We start from the raw sequence: 21,159 nt of genomic DNA, 5'->3' as shown, positions 1-21,159 counted from the left end.
ACAGGGCTATTGCAGTGAGTTGCATTCTCCCAAGTATTTTAAAGTCAGGGTGAATCATTTCAACTAAACTGATGTGAGAACAGGATCGATCACTGTGCAATCTGTGTAATCTTCGTAATCAAGACTTCATGGAAAATGTAATTATTTGCAAGTAGATGTACATATGCTGTCTGTGTGTGTGTTTCAAGAGAGATTATACAGTGGAAAACAGCTAAATTATCTTTTCTGCAGAAAGAATGAAGTTCTTGAGTAACTTTAAACTCTGGGGGGTTAAACAACCCCAGCAGGTCTTTTGAAATTACTGTTGAGCAATTTCAGGATCTTTCTGCTATTGTATTCAATTTTTCCTTGGAAAAACATGGGAAGTGGTGCTCTCAGAAGACTGTTGGAGATCATGTTACAGTCCAGTGCTGCTTCATTTTTAGTTATGAGAAGACAGGCTAGAAAAGATCAGAAAAGGAAATTGTCAGCATACCTTCCAGACCAGAATTTGCACCTCTATCCCTCCCAGAAAAGATGGGGTTTTTTTACCATTTCAGCTTTCCAGCAACTTTGCTTCAGGTTAATACAATATGTGGGGGGGAAAAAAAGTGCATATGTTTGTTTGTTCATTTGTTTTATTTTTCATCTCATCCCCAGAAGAATTCAGAATACTGGAAACAAATTGTCTGCCACAATGGCAAAAATTGGAGATTATGAAAAGCAGTAGAAGCAAAGAAGGAGCATTGCATAGAGTGGAAGGGTTTTATTTGATGAGTAAGGCTGCGTGCAGGTGTAGGCTTAGAGCCCGGGGGGAATTTAATGATTTACAGCCTGTCGGCATCTGCAGACAGACAGGAAATAAATGGATTGTATATAAGTGCTTGCTCCAGTGTTGGCTGATTTTTCATTAGGCAGACTGCACCAGTTAGAAGCCAATACAAGCACAGATTTGGGTTTTGGTTTTCTTTATATTAATTTACTAGGCAGTAGTGTTACTAAATTAGAAGTTACCATAAAAATACAAAAGACAGTACATGCGCTTGTGCCCTTTCTCTGTACGCTTTCAATGTTATTATGGTATTAAGCTTAGATTTTCAGAATATGTTTGTTACTGCTTAATATTTTAGTGTCCAGATCTTAAGCCAGATAGGTCAGCACAGTTCTGCATCTGGGCTCTGGACTTTTCTGCTACAGAATAAAATACGATTTCATTTACGCAAATAGCTTGCTATGAGAAACCTGCCCGGCATGGTAACTTTTTCAAGCTGAAATCCTTCTCTGAAGAAGGAAATCTTTCAATCCATCTGCAGACTGGCTGTCAAAAATCGATTAGAAAAAGCTTTAGCCGCTTCCAAAAAAATAGTGGCTGTGTCTCAATTTATTTATCTGTAAATTCAGTGCAACAGTTGAGACCAGGATAACCTTTAATCACTTTTCACCTGGATTTCTTTGACTAATGCTAACAGAACGTATAAGCTGTCAAGTACTTTGATAGGATGTTGTTGCAGGGGGGAGAAAGCAAAGCAAAACACACAAAAACCCAAAAAACATTATGGAAAAATAAGATGTACTGAACTTGAATGTGTCCTACATGGTATAGCAATTTTTGAGGCCTAGTGCTGTTTATAAATCGGTCATTCACCAAAAAATGTGTTATCAGAGAGAGAAGATGAAGAAATCAGTATTCCCTGTAAATTGGGTCGAGAGCTGCCATTTAAATTGCTTTATTGATTTGGAAGGACAGCATTAATGTTTTATGTATTTATACTTGTTCATTAATGTATGTAACAATCTATTATTTCACAATAGTGCAATACAGAAAGTATAAATTCTTCCCACAGTTTTGCTTTGAAATATGAAATACTTACAAGGACTATTAACTTGTTTGCATGTTTCCAAAAGGTTTGGGGTGGAGCCTCCTGGACTAATAAAGTTGGAAAAAGAGATTGAACAAGAAGAAACACTTTCAGCCCCCCTTCCATCTCCTTCACCGTCACCAACAAAGTCTCCTGGGAAAAAGAGCACAGGGAAACTGTTGGATGATGCTGTAAGTTGTGGGAGGAATCTTGTTCCTATCTGCCCCATTCTGGTATGCACTGACTTGCAAAAGACACAGAAGCCAAGTTCCCTTCTTATTACTCCATTTTCTCTTCCTGTTCACTTCTTATTCATCAACTCCCACTTGGTGTTTCGTCTGAGAAAGGACTGAGTCAGGACTCGGAGATTTGGCCCATACTGACTTGCACGGAATGTTAACAAACACTTCTGAGTTATCTCAGGCTAATTTTTATGCTGCTGTTCTGCATGTTTCTCACGTGGTAGAAAAAAACGAGCATTTTTTTTCCTCATTGTTAGAAAGAAAGTGTCTTGCTCTGAATTTCATTAAACTCTTTGCACTGTACTGCAGTGTTCATTTCTCTGTTGCAAACCCTAGAGGGATTCATTTGAAATAGCTGGAATCAGATGAAAAGGACACATTTTGAGACCAGGAAGAGGTTAAACCTGAAAAGTACAAATATATTCTATAAAAAGAAGCTGTTACTATAGTAACTGCTTTATTACAAGGTAGATGTGCCACCTGGGAGTTACAAAGCACTTCTTGAAAAATCCATGCGCCACTTTTTTTGTTACAAAGAGCAGATGGAATATAATGTTCGTTCATTTTATTTAAATACTTTGTACTATTTGATGCAAACAATTATATTTAACATTCTTTACGTTTTGTATTTCTTCCTTAACTTTGCAAAAGCACTTGCTTATGTTTCAACAGAATTGAGAAAGAAGAATGTGTAGAAGGAAGGTGGTGACTGCGTATCTTGTAGGAACAGAAGAGAGAGTATGAAGGTTGTCTCCAACCACCTCCTTTAATTTAGAAAGCAGTAGGGATAGAAACAGAATGGAATTCATCCAGCTAGATTCCTGACCCACACTGCCCCAGACACACCATAAAATAGCAGCAGTGCTTATACAGTCCAGACACAAAATAAAATAGGATATAATTCTTCCCTCTGCTTCCTTATTTGATTTCCAAATTCCACTCAATAATACTTCTGTGTCCTTTGGGATAGCAAGGCAATAGAAGCCTCAATAGTAGGATCAGCAGTGGAAGTCTCATTATCCTCAGTTTTACACCAGTACAAATCTGTTGGCTTTCAATTCTGCACAGCCCAAACATGGCTCGATTTTGCTTACACAGTTCCAAACAACCTTGAACCTGTTGAGTCTAGCTGCTCTGGGTTTTTTTCTTGCTTAGATGAGCTCTGGTAGATGCAACTACTAAGGCACAGTCCACACTATCTATCTTCAGCTTTTATTTTTAGGAGTGTCTCCAGAGGTGATAAATGCCATAGGGTATTATGTCAGAAATCCTCCAAGCACAATCCTAGTCTTGGTACCACATCCTGAGAGATACAGGAATGCATCTGCTGCATCCTCAGCAACTTGCACGTGGATTTGAGTCATTAACCACTGACTCCATAGAAGTTATTCCTGTTGTGTACTGTCTATCTAAATATCACCCATGCTGATTAAAAATCACCGGAATATTTCAGTGTTTGTACATTCAAACTGAGGACAACTCATCTGACACTTGAGAAACACTTCTTCTGTGTAAAACACATGTAGAGTTCTTCTGCTAAGAGTTATTTTTAAATGATTTTTTTTCACAAAGATATCATGCCCTGATTTAAAAGAAAAATAATATAAGAATAATTATAAAAAAGTATTCCACAAAGTAATAAAACTATTCACATAACAACATCGAACAATTTCAGAAATAATAGAAAAGCCCTTAAATTGATCAACAGGGCTAGTTTCAAAAGCATTTGTGCTCCCTGTTCTAGTATAAAAACAATAATTGGTTAACTTTACATTTCTTTCTGGTTTGTTTAACGTACTATAACTTTATTCTAAAAGCAGATGTGAAAAACATTTGTTGTACTTCAGAAACCCTTCCTGTTCATTTACTCAAGATAACCAAAACACCTATCAGAGTGCCACAGCTTTGCCCTGATATTTTTTTCCTTTCTGAAACAGTTCAAGACTTTGATTTGTTAGCTCTTCTGAAAATATTCATTCCCAGACTTCAGACCATTTTTACAGGCCTTGGTTTCCAAACTAGATTTGGAAAGGTCTTTAGAATGTTATTTAAAGTGGAGAAAACCTCTCCGAAGTTCCTCTGGCATTTTGCATCATTTGACACTGACATAGCAGGTCAGCTCTCATCAAAGAAAACAGCAGTATATGAAAATGCCGCACTTGTTCCTGCTGTTCCTACACAGTAGTGCGGTTTGAATGTCAAATAAGAGTTTCTTGACCAGATCTGCTCTTTTGGCATAGATGGCTGTACTGAAGAGTACAAAATATTCTTCTACTAAGCATTAATGCCTTTGGTAACACAAGTTTTCACAAGAGACTGAAGTCAAGCTGATGCAGCTGATAAAAAGCAGGAAAGTAGTTTTTATCTGTATTTTCTCAGCCCTTAGCGTTGGCACTGATAAAGCAAAGTATTCTTGAGGCCCCTTTAAGTTACCCAGTGCCCTCAGATGTATATTATCAAGGGGTAGTTCACAATCCTGGGTGTCATCTTGGTATGGATTTGTGATTATGTCACAGTATTCTCTGTATACTTTTTTTTAAGGTGTTAGTGCACTATTTGAAACTGTCAAGTGAAGGTATTGGGCAGGGCCTCTTATTGGTAAGCAAGATGCTTCTGTGCTTATTATATTTACTTACAAGGGAAAATACATCATTATGACATCTTCATTTTGCCTGTAAGCTCTATCAACACTTTGACAGTTGAGCTGATTCACCAGAAAACACTGAGAACTCATCTACAAAAGTTTGATGCAGAACTCAAATTAACAAACTGCTTGACTTCAGTTAAACGGCACAAATTTTATGTTGAACTGTGTGACACTTGTCTCTGCTTTTACTTCAGCACAGCCGTAAAATAATTCTTGATGTTGGAAGCACAAAAGTCTGGGATTACAGAAATATTGAGAAAATTAAGGAAAACTAAGAAAATATCATCAGTGAAGACTTAGATTAGTGACATCATGTTATGGCAAATGTCTTCTTGTATGTTTTGCCACACATGTTATTTTAAACAGTTTCTGTTAATAACTTCTATGTTTTCCAGGTTAAACACATTTCTGAAGATCCACCTTGTAAATGCCCTAACAAATTCTGTGTGGAGCGTCTTTCACAAGGAAGGTACAGAGTTGGAGAGAAGATCCTCTTTATTAGGGTAAAGGTTTTATTATTTATTTTGTAGTGAATTGCCGGTATCTGCTACCTTCCGCTTTGCAAACAATATCACTGATTAACAGGAGAAAATATTTTCTTATTAACCAGCACTGGCTCATTTTTATGATGCTGTCAGGGAGTAAAGTACAGTGGGTTAACTGAGCCAAGGAGTTATTAGCATGTGGTAGATCCTCCTGACTTTAGATCGTTGAATTTGTGTGGTTTTGATCAATGGCAACCAAAAGCATTCATAAGTGAAGATGATGAGTTCCTCTCAGTTTGGTTTGAAAGAACGTCCAATGCATTAAAACGGCCCATTTTTTGACTGATGCTATTTGATGAGTCAGGAAAGAGATCAAAGACTTCATGATCATTGAATTGCCAAGTCATGACCAAGACATGTTGCTAAGGTAGGCTGAGCAAAACACTAATGTCCACCTTATTCCATTTGATTAACAGATATTTACAAACCAAGTGGTGTATTTCAGATCTTGTATGTAGTGTATTAACTCCCATAGCACCAAGTTAATTGTTAATATATTTGCTAGCATTAGTATCTGGATTAATTTAGCACAAATATCATATCCAAACGTAGTTTTGATCTTCTTAATCTTCTCCATATACTTAAGGTAATAATAATGAAAATATGCTAATTGTGTTATTCTGTAGTAGTAGGTAAAGAATCCGATTCATGCTGTGCTATTTTGTATTTTCTATTTTCCTCTCCATATGTACTGTTCTTGAGTAATGACAAAACTATAGCGTTTGCTCTCAAATCACTGTTATCCCCATTTTGCTAAATGCACACAACTGTGACCTGATAAAATCGAGGATTTAGTGCTTGTGAGAACAAAAAGTCAGAGGGACTTCTTCCCATCTGTAGAAGTCAAGCTCCTACTTCAACACAACACCAGAGTGCTTGCTCTCATAAACTGATACTTAACTTACAATGAAGTCAGATTTAGATAAGGATTTAGGTTTTCTCATGTGTATAAAGTTGAGAACATGGTTAAGTACTGTGCTTAATCGGGTTTGAGAACTCCCAATTAATTAGGTACTACCTCAAAAAGAAGAAGAAATACAGGATTTGTCACAGATAGTTTGAGATTTAACATGGTAGTATGAAGGCTTAATAGGTTTTCTGTTTCATAGCCAGTGAGACTTTGTTTAATTCTGCAATAGTGTTTAGGTACTAGCTTTATTACTAGCTTCAAATGACTTTGAAGAAAGTAATGATTATTAACCAAAGATCCCAGTAATCTGGCAGTTGAACGCTTGTGTTTTCTTCATTTTGATTTTAATTTCAAATAACAATTTCAAATTATTTTTAATCTTCTAGTTTTGAGAAATTCAAGTTTTTCTGCCAGAATGGTGAGTGTCAAATTCCCTTTTGCTGGCTTCTTTATTGTGCAGTCTAGTCCAAGTCAGATTTCATTCCAAGTTTGCAAACAAAACACCCTTTTCATATCACGCTACTGCATTCCAAGTTGAATTGTGCCAAAAAACAACAGTAATATAGATTAGACATTAAACTGCAGTATTAGGGCTCATTCCTACAACAGTGATATCAATGGAAACTTGCCGTGAACATCAGTGGGAGCAAACCCATATTCCTAGATTTGAAAGTCAGTTGTCTTTTGGTTTTGGTTCATTTGAACCTCATTTTGGACCCCTTCACTGGATCACAGTAAGTTTTCACTCTTTATTCTACATGTTATTATTGTGTACTTAAGCAGATTTATTAGCCTTCCTTTAGAATCCTTTGGACGCTTGTGAGAAAACACATTTGCAATGCATAGCTGACTTTAAATTCTGTTGATGTTTGGCACCCTATTTGATGCCGCTGAGGTAGATTTTCCTATGTTATATGTTCTTTACACAGCATGACACAGCCAGATATATGCCATTTGTTTATAACCCAACATGTTCCAGTTGAATTGAGATCGAAGGTTTTGTTGTTTTAAGTTGGCTTAGCATACCCATTACTGTCTATTAGCTTTCTCCAGTAACCTACATATTATTTATAACATATCATTTCAATCATGCTACAAGTGTGATAAAGCAGTATAAGTGCCAGGTTTAAAGTGGAGTTAACACCTATTAATTGATGGTTAATATTATATTTTTCAGAAAATATTTAATAATATCAGTAACAAATTTGTTCTAGTCCTCTTAAAAAAGGGGGAAAAAGTGTCTAACTTCATCTCTGTTAATTTACATCTGTATATGAAACAAGTGGAAAAAATAATAACAGAAGCCCATGGATATCTCCCTGTTAACGTTGTACTTGATGCTGTGCTTGTGCTGAACACAAGAGCACCTACAATTCTGCTCTCTGCTCTGTATTGTTTTCCTTGACATCCTTCTTTTTTTGCGTGGCCGTTGATGTTAATTTTGTGTTTAGAACTTGTGTGTGTTGGGGCAGTTTGGAATGCATTGTGAGCGAAAATACTTTGAAAGGATTTGTTGTAAACTTCTTCACAAAAAAAGCTAAGTTAAAATTCTTAGCTGCTAATTTAATGGAAAAACAATTAGGTTCCTCCTTTTTACTTTCACTCAAATGGTATTCTCGTTAGTCTTGGTTGAAAATGTTTTGACGGAATGTATCTCCAGTGTACTATTCTGACTCAGTGGAACTGATAGGCTGTGCAGTAGCTTAATATTTCTCACTGGCTTAGACCTGTTTGCCTTAGTGACCTCCGCTGTGGACGATTGAATATTGTGTCTTCTTTGATTCCCAGTGTCTCCCTCTATGCAATATCCCTCAATGAGAACGCCAGTTAGGTGTTTGAAAAATCTTTAGCAAATGATATTGTGCTTTTCTAGGATGTAATGCATCTTCAAGGAGTGTCACATCCTGGCCATTGAAATGACTAATACACCTGCAGCAATTTCCTGCCAAGATATTTATAACTTAGGCTCCTAGAGTCAAAGTTATAACTGTATTCAGTGGGAAGAGAAACCTCCCTCAGGAGCTGGCTCAGAACAGGAGGCCAGGGTAGGGTATTCTGAAGCTGTATGTGTAACGTCTTTAAAAGCACCACCCAAAAATTCAGCTGAGTTCCTTAGTGACGTGATTCAGATGTAGGACCAAATTATCGAACTCCTCTCCTGTTTGTGTGTGTGTGTGTCCCCCTTTCTTTTCTTTTCTTTTTGTCTACTGCTTTAATTCCTTTTATGTGAAAGGGACTGGGTCAGCATCTGCATATCTAAAAGCACAGAGACTGCTGATCCAATCCACCATTAGTCTAAAATTACTTTGCAAAATGAAAAAGCCTTTGTAGTTTGTTATTGACAACTACAGATTGGGTCCCATAAGATTATGCTGAAAGTGTTAATAGGGGAAAGCATTTCCTTTTTGTTCAGTTATTTTCTTGTTGTGGTTCTGTTTCACAGATTAATCATTTTGTAAGAATCCATTTTACACTTCCTAGACACTAATACATTTTACATTAAAGATGAAAAAGTAGTTAATGCTTACAGTTTGGAACTAGTAACCCTGATGTATTAGAACTGAAGATGCAGCTGTTTAAGGAAGATAACACCAAGCTTTGCATTTTCTTATTTGAACCTCCTGCTTGCTGAGGTGAAAAGGTCTTGTATGACAGTAATGTAAATAATATGTAGCACAAAGTGAGAACATCTATCTTTTATAGGATGATGCTGCAATATTTTATGGGGTAAATTAAAGTTGATATTCTTCACTGTGGCTTTAGATAATTAGTATACCATGCTAATTAAAAAAATGTTGTGATATACGTTGTATACAGTATACATTTACACTATAAACATAACTCATGCTACCATCTAGAGAAATGACAATAAATGAGGCTTATGTGGTGGCATCAGTAAACTGAAGTTTCTGCACCGTTCATCAGAGGTTGCCATTGAAAAATCAGGATTCAGGTGTGAAGATACATTAATTATCTCTTGCAATGTTCTTTAGCTTCAGGGTGATATTCTTGAAGAACTTGTAGCTTACATGGGAATTTCCAACTGGACTTTATATCTTGACTCAGGAATGATGGTTCTACATAGAAATGAATTGGGCATGATTTAACAAAAATGGTATGTAGGCTTTAAAAATATTTAATACAATGTGGTTTGGCCTTTCCATTCCTGAAATAACAGGAAAAAGTTCAAGTGGATTTTAAAAAGTGTTTTATTTCTCTGTCATTCTTATCAGTGTGAAAGCAATGGTTTTTCCTCCTGTTGCATTTAGTTACACTTTGTATCCATTCATGTTGCTCACTAAAAACTATCTATATGTACTGTATTTTATTTTGAAGTTAAGCTCCATTGCACCTCTGTGGCAACGTGCACCTAAAGAACTTTTTACCGTAAACAAAGGCAGCAGGATTTTATCCCATGTGTTTACTGATGAGTTTATCCTCTTTGTTGCCTTCTAATTCTGACCAGCAGAAAAGCAGTAAATACTCTGTTTCCAAATCTTTGTCACGCTGAAATATAGAATATTGTGTTTTAATGAGAGTATTCATGACTTGCATACCAACGGATTTGTCAAGCAAACTGTTCCGCTAGGATGGTTTTTTTTCTAGCTGAAGGTGATGTGCCTGCTCTTCCTAAAGAGATCTGAGGCAAGTTGAGGTTTTATTTTTTGTTTCCATTCTCTTAAAAAATGAATATTGCTTTTAGAATCCAAGGTCTAGACTTCTCTCTCCTTCGTTTGACGCCTACAGGGCTGTTTTCCATGCAGAGGAACATGTAATTCCTCTTTTTCTATGATGTTGATTAACTGGATTGTTCATCAACTTAGAAATTTACATGGCATATTACAATATTTATCTCTTACGTTTAAAAAGTAATGTGTTTGTTCGAGATATTCTTTGCTCTAAATTAAATTATGGGGATTTTTTTTACATTGATTTTTCAAGATTCCATCTTGCTGTTATGTTCAAAATTTAAAAGATAACAAACCAAATCTTCAGCTGCATCTGTGTGAGTCAGTAGGAATTGATTTCTCTTTCAAACACCAAAAGAAAAAGTATTTATCAAGAATAATTTTTCTGGCGGTGAATGGATAAAGCAATGCGACATTTATCTGTAGCAGTTATGTCCTTGAATTATTTATTAACCTGTCTAGGAGCCAAAGACTATGAAATAGTCATAATAATTTAGTGTATCTATCTTATATATGTAATAATGTAGAGATATTACTTTCAGGATATATTGAACTAGTAGAAATTTTTAGATTTTTTTTTTGGTAACTACAATATAATAAATTTTTCCTTTGAAATGTAATTTGCTGTTAATAATTTAGTGCAGTATTAATAGTTAATTTTACTTCATATTTTAAAATTAGTTTCCTAATTTAATCATTAAAAAAGCCTGGTTGATAAATGCTCTTGCTTACAGCACAATAAAAAAGGCAAGAGGTTTTGAGGTGATGTGCACTCACATTTTATGGTATATTTTGGTCTCATTGCCCATTCAAGCTGTTTGTGCTGAATACATATAAAATCTAGTTTATGATCAAGATACACAAACAGATTACAATACAGGTTTTACTAGTTCTCCATGTCAGAGTCTCGACTAGGCTGGACCAGTTACCATCTCTGCTTCTTGAAAGTGTGACCTCTTTGTACGTGGTAAATGGAAATAGTTGCAGCAAACGACTGTCCCAGCTCACAGGGGACCAAAATGATCCTTCCATGGCTCCTCCATCAACGAAAGTTGTAAATACGCAACCAAGGTCAATATTTGAGCCTGACTTTATTTTTTGTGGGTTTGTTTAATATCTTCATGCCATTAGCAGTAGCATTTGTTGAGTCCAAGTCTGCTTATATGCTTTGTGCATCAAATAATGGATTTTCACATAAGTTATTTTCTGCATAGTTTTACTCCTCTAGCAATGGAACATTAAAAAGACTATAATTACTGCCATTTTGCCTTGATGAAGCTTATTAATTATCACGTGAATGCTACAAAGTGCCAGCTTGGAGACAAATGTGAGTTGGTCAACAAACACTGAAGCCAGTGGTAGCCCATAAAAGCCAAGGGATAAAACTTCTCACTTCTCCAAACGTGGAATTTGGAGTTAAAATTGGATATTAAGTTCTGTTGAAATGTATACCCAGTGCCATTAGTTAACCTTAACAACATTGTTTTCTTTGCTTGAGTCCAGAAGGGATTTATTGTGATGGTCTTGAAGTAATGAGTTATTTCCTTGAGGGATATCTATACATGAAAACAGGCTTTTCTATATATTTGCTCATTTTCTATGTTCTGTCAAATGTATTTTCAGTCTTTTCCCTGTTCAAATGTACCCCAAAAATGTAATGAAAGCAAATGAGATCTGCAAATGGGAAGTAAAATAGATACCTAAAAGTAAACTTGAAGCCAGTTTACAGCTTTAGCTTAAAAATCACACACGTCCACAACCCCCAAATGTCAAGGGGGTATAGTTACTACTATTTCTTCTCTGTATACATATAAAACACAGACATCTATTACAAAGAATGTAAGGATAATCCTGGCTGGCCTGAAAAACCTTCTTTGCAAAAAGTATGTGTTTTAAATATCAATATTCTGTTGTGTCTGAGGTGTAGAACCGCAGTGGCATTCAGAATTCCGTGTAAAACCTTTTCACCAGAGTCACATAAATCAGGTAAAATGACAGGCTGGCGTTTTAGGTAAACCAGCTTTCCAGAAATGACTCTGCTGTTTGTGCTAATTTCTTGGTTCGTGTTACTTAACTGCTTCCCCGTGATTTACTGAGGGGCAAGAGGGAGAAGGAGTCATTTGGTGTTTCATAAGGGTACAAAGAACCCTGTTTCTCTTTCCTTCCCTCCTCCCTGCCCCAGTACTTCCAAGTATATATATTAGTGAGCCAAAGAATGATATCATGGCGCTTTCGGGCTGAAAGTGTACATTGTTCTCAAGTCTCCTTCTCCTTAGTCTACTTTGGTAGAGTGGTGGGTTGTTTTTTTTCTTTAAATTAAATTTAGTGCTTGCAAAAGAAGCTATAGGAAGTCCTACATAAGGAAATGGAGCGTAAGCCCTGATTTTGAAGGAGTCAGTGAAAGCCTGCTCTACATGTGTTGGTAATTGTGTTTCATTATCTCACAGGTTCAGGTGTAACGTAGCTAATTTGCTTAGGCTTACTGGCCTAATTTCGGAACCCCTTTTTCCAACTAAGGAAAAGTAACAGCAAAGTGGGGATGTTGTTTGTTTGGTTTGAACTTTTTTTAATCAGATATTATAATTTAAGTGGTTAGTCTTGACCTAGCCCTAGTTCAAAAAAAAAAACCCAACAAAAAAACCCCACCAATCTCTGTGGAGTTAAGTTGGTTCTCAGTGCTTCAGCAAATCCCATCAGCACACAAAAAAAGGTAGTGAGGATAAATAAACTAGTGGGTTAGGAGCACCTGAATATGTGTACAACAGTAGGGAAAGACCTTTTGTTAAAAGTGCTAAGCATCCAGATCCCTTTTGTCAGCTAGTGAAAAACATTGCAAAATGTCCTTAACATACTGACTAGGCTTGTGATGCCTTTTTAGCTCCTCTGCCTTTTCTCTACTGTGATTTCAATTTTGTCCAAAAAGGCTGGCCTGAGGGTTAAGCCAGATGAGATGCCTTCAAGCTCAAAGCCTTATACTGTGTAATATGGTGCCTATGGTATGAAAGTCTTTGCTGTAGGAAATATGGAGATCAAGCGTTTGATCCAGGTCTGGCAATGTGTCTACATCTGTATAAAAGGTTGGTCAATGAATTCTTCTGCAAAGCCAAGAGTCTGGCTGCATTTGGCTTAGAGCCTTCAAGTAATTTTTTTGAGCTTCTAGTGATTATTAATACATTGCCATTTAATACTTCAGGAATTATGTAGTATCCCTGCTTTTCTAATAGTGAAGTAAAGAATCCGATAGAAAAATAAGACTGCTGATGGTGAGAGACGATGTTGACATAAAAACAGAAATCACATTTTTACATTGTCTTCTTCACAGGAGGAATTAATTCATGCTTCCTAGCTGTTAAAAAATCATAGTACTTGCTTAGGAGATACTTTGAGCAGAAAATATGGGAAGAATTTCTCAGAACTGGTGTTTAGCATCAGCAGTGCTGGTCTAAGGGGGAGGTCTCTGTAGCTTTGGGGCTCTCTCCAGGGCTACTGATTTGGTTTGTCCATGGCCATGTAAGAAGTTAAAACCCACAGTCTTATTGTAATGATGAGTTTCCACTTTCAAAATCAACCTAATAACAAAAACTAAAAGTATTTTTTTAAATAGAAGCTAAAACTAGCTTACCAGATTCTCCAGCCTGAAGCAGCTTTGTTTGGCAACACACAATTCTTTGACTTTATCTGTAACACAGAAATGGAAAAAAATGTTATGAACCAGTTGACCTACCGCCCAAATACACGTTTGTATTTAGGAAGCCTCATCTGCTTTATATACCATGTGCACACTTAGATGTGCTCCCACGTATCATTCTTGTGTCAGCTGGGTGGTTCTGTGTTTCCATACTACGCTGGACTTCGGTGGAAGCAAAGTCTGTAGAGCCAATTGTGAACTTTCTGAGACAAAGAATGAGAATACCAATCAGTTCAAATCTAGAAATACTCCCCTGCCTTTTCTTAATGCTTGACATTCATCATTCCTTCTTCAATGTTTATCATTGATTTCTCAAATATTCCCCATATCTCCCAAGCTTAGATAGTTTCCTACTGAGACACAGCTCTTGACTTATCCTTAAGGCATGGGTGCTGCCCTAACTGCTCCACAAAATGCCTACGGCTTCAAGCAAGTTCAGGCAAGCTGATCTTCTATGAGTATAGTGGTCACCTAAGTGCACTGACTAGCCCCCTCCTCTTGGTCTAATCTGACCCTGCCAAATCCCCACCTTGAAGTTAGAATATGCATGTGGTGAGAGACACCATGCAGAACATTTCTTCACCAAAAGGGTTGTGAAGCACTGCAACAGGCTGCTCAGGGAAGTGATGGAGTCACCGTCCCTGGAGGTGTTTAAAAGATATGTAGACAAGGTTCTTAGTGACATGGTTTAGTGCTAGAGTTAGGTTATGGTTGGACTCGATGATCTCAAGGGTCTCTTCCAACCTAAGTAATTCGTTGATTCTGTGACAGTAGAAATTAATTCCCCCAGTGCCAGCTGGGAAACTGATTTCTCACAAACAGTTCCCTTGAAGACCTGATTTTGTGACAAGTTACATGCCAGCAGGATCTGCTTTGAAGCAGACATGGCTTAGTAAATGTATCTCACTTGCCATGCAGTTGCGATTAATTTCTTTGCAGGACTCTGGGCATGAAGACTTTGGCCTTTAGTATCTCATTTGAAAGAGTGCACTTGTTCACTTTCACTTTTTATTATGTCACATTTGTAGAATTTCAGTGTATGGTTTTAAGAAGTCAAGCATTGTCATGCTTCATTCTCAGATTATTTTTATATAAGTAATAATTTACTCACTGTGGATGGATTAATGGATCAAATCAAGGCTTTAGGGATTTAACAGACCTGTAGATTCAAGTAGCATTTTTAGGAACTGCAACAGTAGCTCCCTCTAGGCAGCTCTGGCCATGTTTAGATTATGAAATAGATGTCATTTTGGACACATGGGGTTTCTTGTATGTCCAGATCGAGTATGCAGCTAGAGCTGTTTGTTGTGGCTTCTCTTCTGTGGAAATCTGAAGATAAGAGGAAGAGATAAGGTTAAAAAAAAGAATAAAAATCTTGCTTTCTCATGGTTTAAGATGTGGCCAGCACACCGCATACAGATATGGCACATAGAAAGTGCTTTCTACCCCACAGTTCAGATGTAGCAGCAATAAATATGAGAGAATATATGAGAAGGCATTTCAGCCACAAATGTTTCCATAGCTTCTTTGGGCTTTACTGGAGCATCACCCAATCACCTTAACAGAAAGAGAACAAACCAAAAAAAAACGAACAACAACAAAACAACCTCCCCCTCAGTTATACAAAGAAATGTTTTCACTGTGCAAGGTCATCTTGTAAACATTCATTAAATTCTCTATTGACACATTATCAAAGGAAAATCTATTATGCTGACGCTAAGCAAAAAGCACTTTGAAATCTAAGGGTGAAGTATTGAAGTATGCAAGTATCCTTGCGTACTTGATCCTTTCATACTGGGTTTGTCTAAAGGTAGTTCTTCCTTTTGTTAGAAAGACTTTTTCTCTTTTCTTCGTTGATTTTTAAGCAGTTTTCCATAATTTCTGTTATTGAAATCATGGTTAAAAAGCATACAGGCAGTAGAAGTGGTTTCTGTCCCTATCTTGTCTGCACGCACTCTGTCTTTTGCAACGTAAGACTAAATGATATAAAAATCATTTGTGCTTTTGAGTAAGTGAAAACTGGCTTGTGTACTCTGAGACAATAAAGTCACATATAGTCTCGCTATGCACAAACTAGCAGTGAGGAAAACACCTTTGCCAGGAGAGTCAGTTCTAAATCAGAAACAAGTTCACATATTAAAAGGAAAAGGATAGAAACTCCAGGCTACTCTGCTACAGTAATCAGTGCCTTTTTGGCAACCAGCGCATTTTCCCATTCCAAGATCTTTGCCAGAACCTAAAAAGATCTTTCTTCTGGTATTTGCGGAAAGATATAAAACTGACGAGTGCAAAGAGATCCAACATACTAGAATATATACAACAGGGGATTTCCATGTGACTAAATCTAAATGCCGTCAGGTTACAGCTGGCAGCTATCAAAACTAAACTAAATTACTAATACTAACTTTAAATAATTCATTTCTGCGTCAAGAGAGTTATCACAGTCCTAAAATTATTAAATATCCCAAAGAAAAAGAGCACTCTGCAAGAAATCTGTGCACTGTTTAACTTTGATTTCCTCTCCCCATCGGTTCTTGAACTTAATTTTGACACCCAGGAGGTGGCATTTTTTGGTAGCACTCACAGCACTTAAATGGATTTTTAGGGCTTGGCACCTGGTCAACCACTCACGAGTGACATGAAAGTACAGTAAACTGTCCTGGAACACATTCCAAAGATAAACTTGGAATTCTGCAGAACAAAAGTGATAGTATTACCATGATTTTTCCTGGATCTGTCCCATGGAAAAGTGAGGATTAGGCACAAAGTTAATATCAGATGTGCTGTCAAAATAGGGCTGAAAAGAACAAAAACATCAGTATTTTCTCTTTTATCACCCAAATTTACTAAACGGGTAAATCTTTGCAGTTTCATGTCCATGTAAAATGTTTTGTCTTGTGTCAAAACAATTAAAAAGTCAACATGACACATCAGACTCTGTGATTTCAGCTGATTTTCACTTTGGGCTGAACCATTTTTAAATAAATGCCTGGTTTAAAAAAAAAAAAAAAAACAACAAAAAAAACAACAGAAAAACTCAGATGATTCATATGTGTACAGTTTAGAACATTAGAAATACTTGTTAATGTTCCTGGGAACTGAAATCACTGTAGTTTGTATGTTCAGTTATGGGTAGTGTTGGTGGTGGGCTAGTGTAAGGTTATATACGGAGTGCTGCTAAGGAGATCCAAAAATGGGTGTAATGACTGTGACAAAGTGGTTATGTGTGTGAAATGAAACAGTCAACTTCAATATGTAAAATTCATACACTTTGTAAGTTGAAATGCAGATCCTACATTTCTCTGTGGCGCTATAATTTCAGAGTAAACCCATTTGAGGTTCAAATGCACTGGAAATTTGATTCAAGATGACTGTGAGTGCTAATCTGATCCCAGAAAGAAAGGAAAAAGATGGAGCAAGAAAAGTTGGCAACAGTGACATTTCATGCAGCCATCTCGTCATAGGTTAATTTGTGCTTATGCTACCCTCATCAATGCAATTAAATCACCTCTGATTTGCATTTGGATGACTATTTTTAGAATCTGGGAGAAGGACCAGATGTGGATTTCCTGTATCAGGAGTAGATTTTGCCCACTTAATGTGCTGGTTTAAATTCTCCAACCATTTGCACTCTTTTCCAGTAGTGACACCTGATATGTAATTGCCATTATTATTTATACTCTGACCAAAGTTTGCCCAAAAACTTCCAGTCAAGCTGCAGTCACTTGAAATATAGTGGATTCGAATTTAGATAATATACTATAGATTGCACTTGACTGCATTTGGCTCTAGAGCCAAATATATATATGTATGTATGTGTATATATATATATATATGTATGTATATATGTATGAATCTATTATCAAGGCTGATGATTACCATCTCAGGTAAATAATTTCTGGTCCGTAATATCTTAATTTTATTCAAAGTTGTTTATTCCATTCAGATTGTTTTCACAATTTTTTAACACATTAGTATAGCTTTGGTTCATTACTTACAATGTTGCTTTCATAGATTTGCAGTGACATAATTTCATTCCAATGTCGTAACATCATACCCCATAGACTTGCGCTGACATAATTTTGAAGACTTTGAGAGGATGCTTTGTGCTAGTTAAAGGAAATTAAGGCGAAGTATAAACATTATTGAAATTATGCTACCCTCATTCTCCCCTCATTACCCCAGTGTAAAACATTTTAATGAAACCCATGGAGTTAAACAAGTGTATTTCAGGCCCGTTTATTTAAAAGAATAGTCGGTAGTCTTAATTCAAGAAAGATCTGATAAAATAATCTGTCTCTAGATACTTTCCAAATGTAATTTTCTTGGTTATGCATGTAGCTCTGATTTAAAAAACAGGGGATGGAGGTAAGAGGCAGTTACCCAAGTTCTGCATCATACTTGGGGACATATGAGACTGTTTTCATTATTTCGGTGTTGCCCTGAACTGTTCATATATAAGACTGTGGAAAACAAATCTTGAGACTTTTGTGTTCGTTGTCTGTTAGATTTTACCTAAAGCACGTGGACTAAGGTTTCCAGCATAACTAAGAATCACAAAACAGAAGGAATCAGAAGCACCCTATAGACAGCCAACCAATATCTTGGGCTATCTGTGCTCTGCACAGGTTTTCTGAAGTATTTTAGAGAATCCTGATAGTTCTTGCGAATAAAATCAGTCACTGATGGTTGCAGGAATGTTATTTGAATATTGCCTGCTTATCCATATTTTTATGATAAGTTCTTTACCTCTATTATAAGTGCTAGCAACCCAAAGATTCTTCTCTGAGATAATATTCCTATAAAAACTACATCTGTGCCACTTCCAGTGATAGGTCAAGGTAAGCGATGATACTGAGGGATAGATTTGGCAGCGTACTTACTGCTTGGGATCTTATGTTTCTTAGATAATGTTTATTCCTTTATTGTGTTATTTAATTCCAATCTAAATTAAGGTAAAAACTGTTTGTATTTCGACTATATCACATAGTTAAAGGCGTATTGGAATCTGAAAAGAATTTGAGCTGAAATTTGACAACAGTGAGAACATTGTGTTGCTAAAAGAGATAAGGGTCAAATTTTTTTGTGAATTGATGTTAGAGTGAGGCCATAAGACAATTATGGTGTAGAGACTTGCAGGCACTCAGGACTGAGATGGAGAGAGAGTGTGAAAAAGAGTGAAATAAAATACACAAATGATGCATTTTTCAATGGCAACTGCTGTACAAATAAAAAACCCGTATAAACCTGGACTGAAAATAATCAAAAATAACTGTTAGAATGAGCATGTGATATACTGATATTCAGTATATTCATTGTTAAATATCAGTTGTTAACTACTGTGTGTTCACAAGATAAATGACCAATAACAGATGAGATCTAGACATAGCCATATCACGACCTTTAATCTTAAATGTTGGTCAGCTCATGTTTTCTGCATTAATGTGCTCTGCCTCGAGGGTTTGTGAATTTAGGAGGGCATTTTTCAAAAGAGGAAAAGGACACCTAGGTGAATGGAACTCTAGTAATGGGATTGTATAAATACAAAAAAAAAAAAATATATCTTCTTAACTATTCTGTCCATTATTTGTCCTTCTGTCCATGTACCCTTCTTGATGCACATGATGTATCCCCAATGAGGCAGGGGTGGCGTTGGGAGCCCAGAAGTTCTTTGCCGCTTACGATAAGCAATGAGGGTGTAAAGGTGCTTCATGCAACTCATCAAGGGAAAGAGGTGGAGTCTGGAGTGGTGGAAACATTCCTACCAGAGAGAGCGTGAGTGAGAGGAGATGGGATTGCAGCTCTTGCTGCAACTGGAGGCCAAGCCTTCACTCCATGGTCCAGAACCTTTTGGAAATGAGTCAGACTAGAAGATCTGTTTCAACATATTGGGAATTAGTTGACATCTCTATAGAGCTAGATTATGCTACTTAAATTTTGGGGCAAATTAACCAAGTTAATTTTAGGGTGTGAGTTGAGCAATAGTCCCTACTGAACTGGTACTAAAATTAAATTGTACCTATTTGAGGACTATTCTGGCCTCAGAGTACCAAGGTGCTGGGAGATGGGGGAGAACAGTTCCCTGTTTTCTCCTCCTTGCCATTTTGGAGAACTGGATTGTCATGGGGTGCTTGTAAAGAGAAGGTGTGTGTCCTTCTCTGTTTCTGTACTTGTTGCTTTGTATTTCCATTCCTTGGCAGGTTGTAATTTTCTCTCACCTATAATGCAGAGAACAGATTTCCCTAAAGCTTGTGGGTTGTGAAAGTGAAGGAAAAAAAAATCATCTTGTCGAGGAAAGATGAAGGAAAAATGGATGGATTAAATTATTGAAGTGTAACCTACCCTTAAACATGATAAATGTACCTCAGTGGTGTTTACTAATTCCTGTTGCTATTAGAAGAGATTTTGTAAGCAATATTCTCAGTGGAGCCACATTTTAATGAGTCTTTTTCATAGAGAATAGTATAAAGGAATAGTTTCCTTCTAACAGACCGTATTGTTAAATCTGTTGAGTGATAAGTCTAGACAATAACATGTAACCTTTTCAATTAGTCAGAATAAAAGCTCCATGAATTTCTTTACATCTCTATTCTAGGATCACTAAGCAACCAAGGACAAATGGCTTTATGTCTGTCCGGTATATTGCATTGCTTTTAAAAGCTTTTCAAAAAAGCATTAGTTCTTTGGCACAGGAATAAATGGATTGTAAACATATTGAAGCTCCTCTTGAATAATTTCTGGGGTTTGACACACGATCTCCCCAGGCCAATGTAATCAGAGACCTGGGGCTTCCCCAGTTTTAGATTTCTGACTTTAATTAAACTTCAAAACTATGTTGATTACAGTGCATCATGTTGATGTTGTTCTTTTGTGTTTGTTAATTCTTTTTTTTATATTTATTTTTTTTAATAAGCTGCATTCACATTGAGCTGGGGCTCAGTGCACACTGAAATTGTGCTCTGTATTTGCTGCATCTTCGGACACGTGTAGGTGGCACGATAATTTCATCTGCAAGCATTCAGTGAGGAGTCATGTTAATGCATGTGTTCATCTTAAAAACTGCTTTTAATTTCAGCCATAACTACTCTCTGACTGGTTTATGTCAGTTATTAGGAACTGTTCTTTCTAGCGACGATGTTTTATCCACATATATTCAAAGATCCTATCTTTAAACAGCCGGCAAGCCAGTACACAGAAGAAATGGAAAAAATAAGTCTTGTTATGCCTAGAGACTTGAAGTATAGAATTACAGTATATTTACTTGCTGAAGGTCATGCAAAAAATATGTCTTAGAGTTTGTAATTAAAATAACGTCTCTCTCATGAATTTGAGGAAGCGAAATGGTATTATAGTTGTTGCATATTATTTATTCCTATGGGTTGGATGAGACACCCCAGCACTCTGCCAGTCCTGAAAGTAATGCCATGAAGAGGTAAAGAGGTCTGAGTAATAAAGGCATTATTGAACTTTTCATCAAAAAAAAAAAATCTAGGCAACTTCTTATTCTGAGAATATCCAGAAAAATACAAATCTTATTAGCATTCTTTTGTTGGGGCCCTCACTGCAGAGTGCTTTGCAGGGTTTTTGTTGGAGTGTTACT

At 36.6% G+C, this 21,159-nt stretch overlaps 1 protein-coding gene across 11 annotated transcripts in view; it reads left to right on the top strand.

Moving 5' to 3' along the window:
• Positions 1–21,159, top strand: part of GAS2 (growth arrest specific 2) — an 89,152-nt gene that overhangs the window by 51,132 nt on the left and 16,861 nt on the right. For 10 of the 11 annotated variants that reach the window (XM_005499338.3, XM_065065483.1, XM_065065479.1 and 7 more), the window contains 2 exons: positions 1,885–2,029; positions 5,123–5,230. In XM_005499338.3, the coding sequence (XP_005499395.1) occupies positions 1,885–2,029; positions 5,123–5,230 (253 nt within the window). Of the gene's footprint in view, positions 1–1,884; positions 2,030–5,122; positions 5,231–6,568; positions 6,590–21,159 lie in introns of those variants that run through there. The other variant, XM_065065486.1, reaches the window with a different exon arrangement.

This window comes from Columba livia, chromosome 5 (assembly GCF_036013475.1).
Source record: "Columba livia isolate bColLiv1 breed racing homer chromosome 5, bColLiv1.pat.W.v2, whole genome shotgun sequence".
In the NCBI taxonomy this organism is placed as follows: domain Eukaryota; kingdom Metazoa; phylum Chordata; class Aves; order Columbiformes; family Columbidae; genus Columba; species Columba livia.
This window is presented reverse-complemented; position numbering and strand designations above follow the sequence as displayed.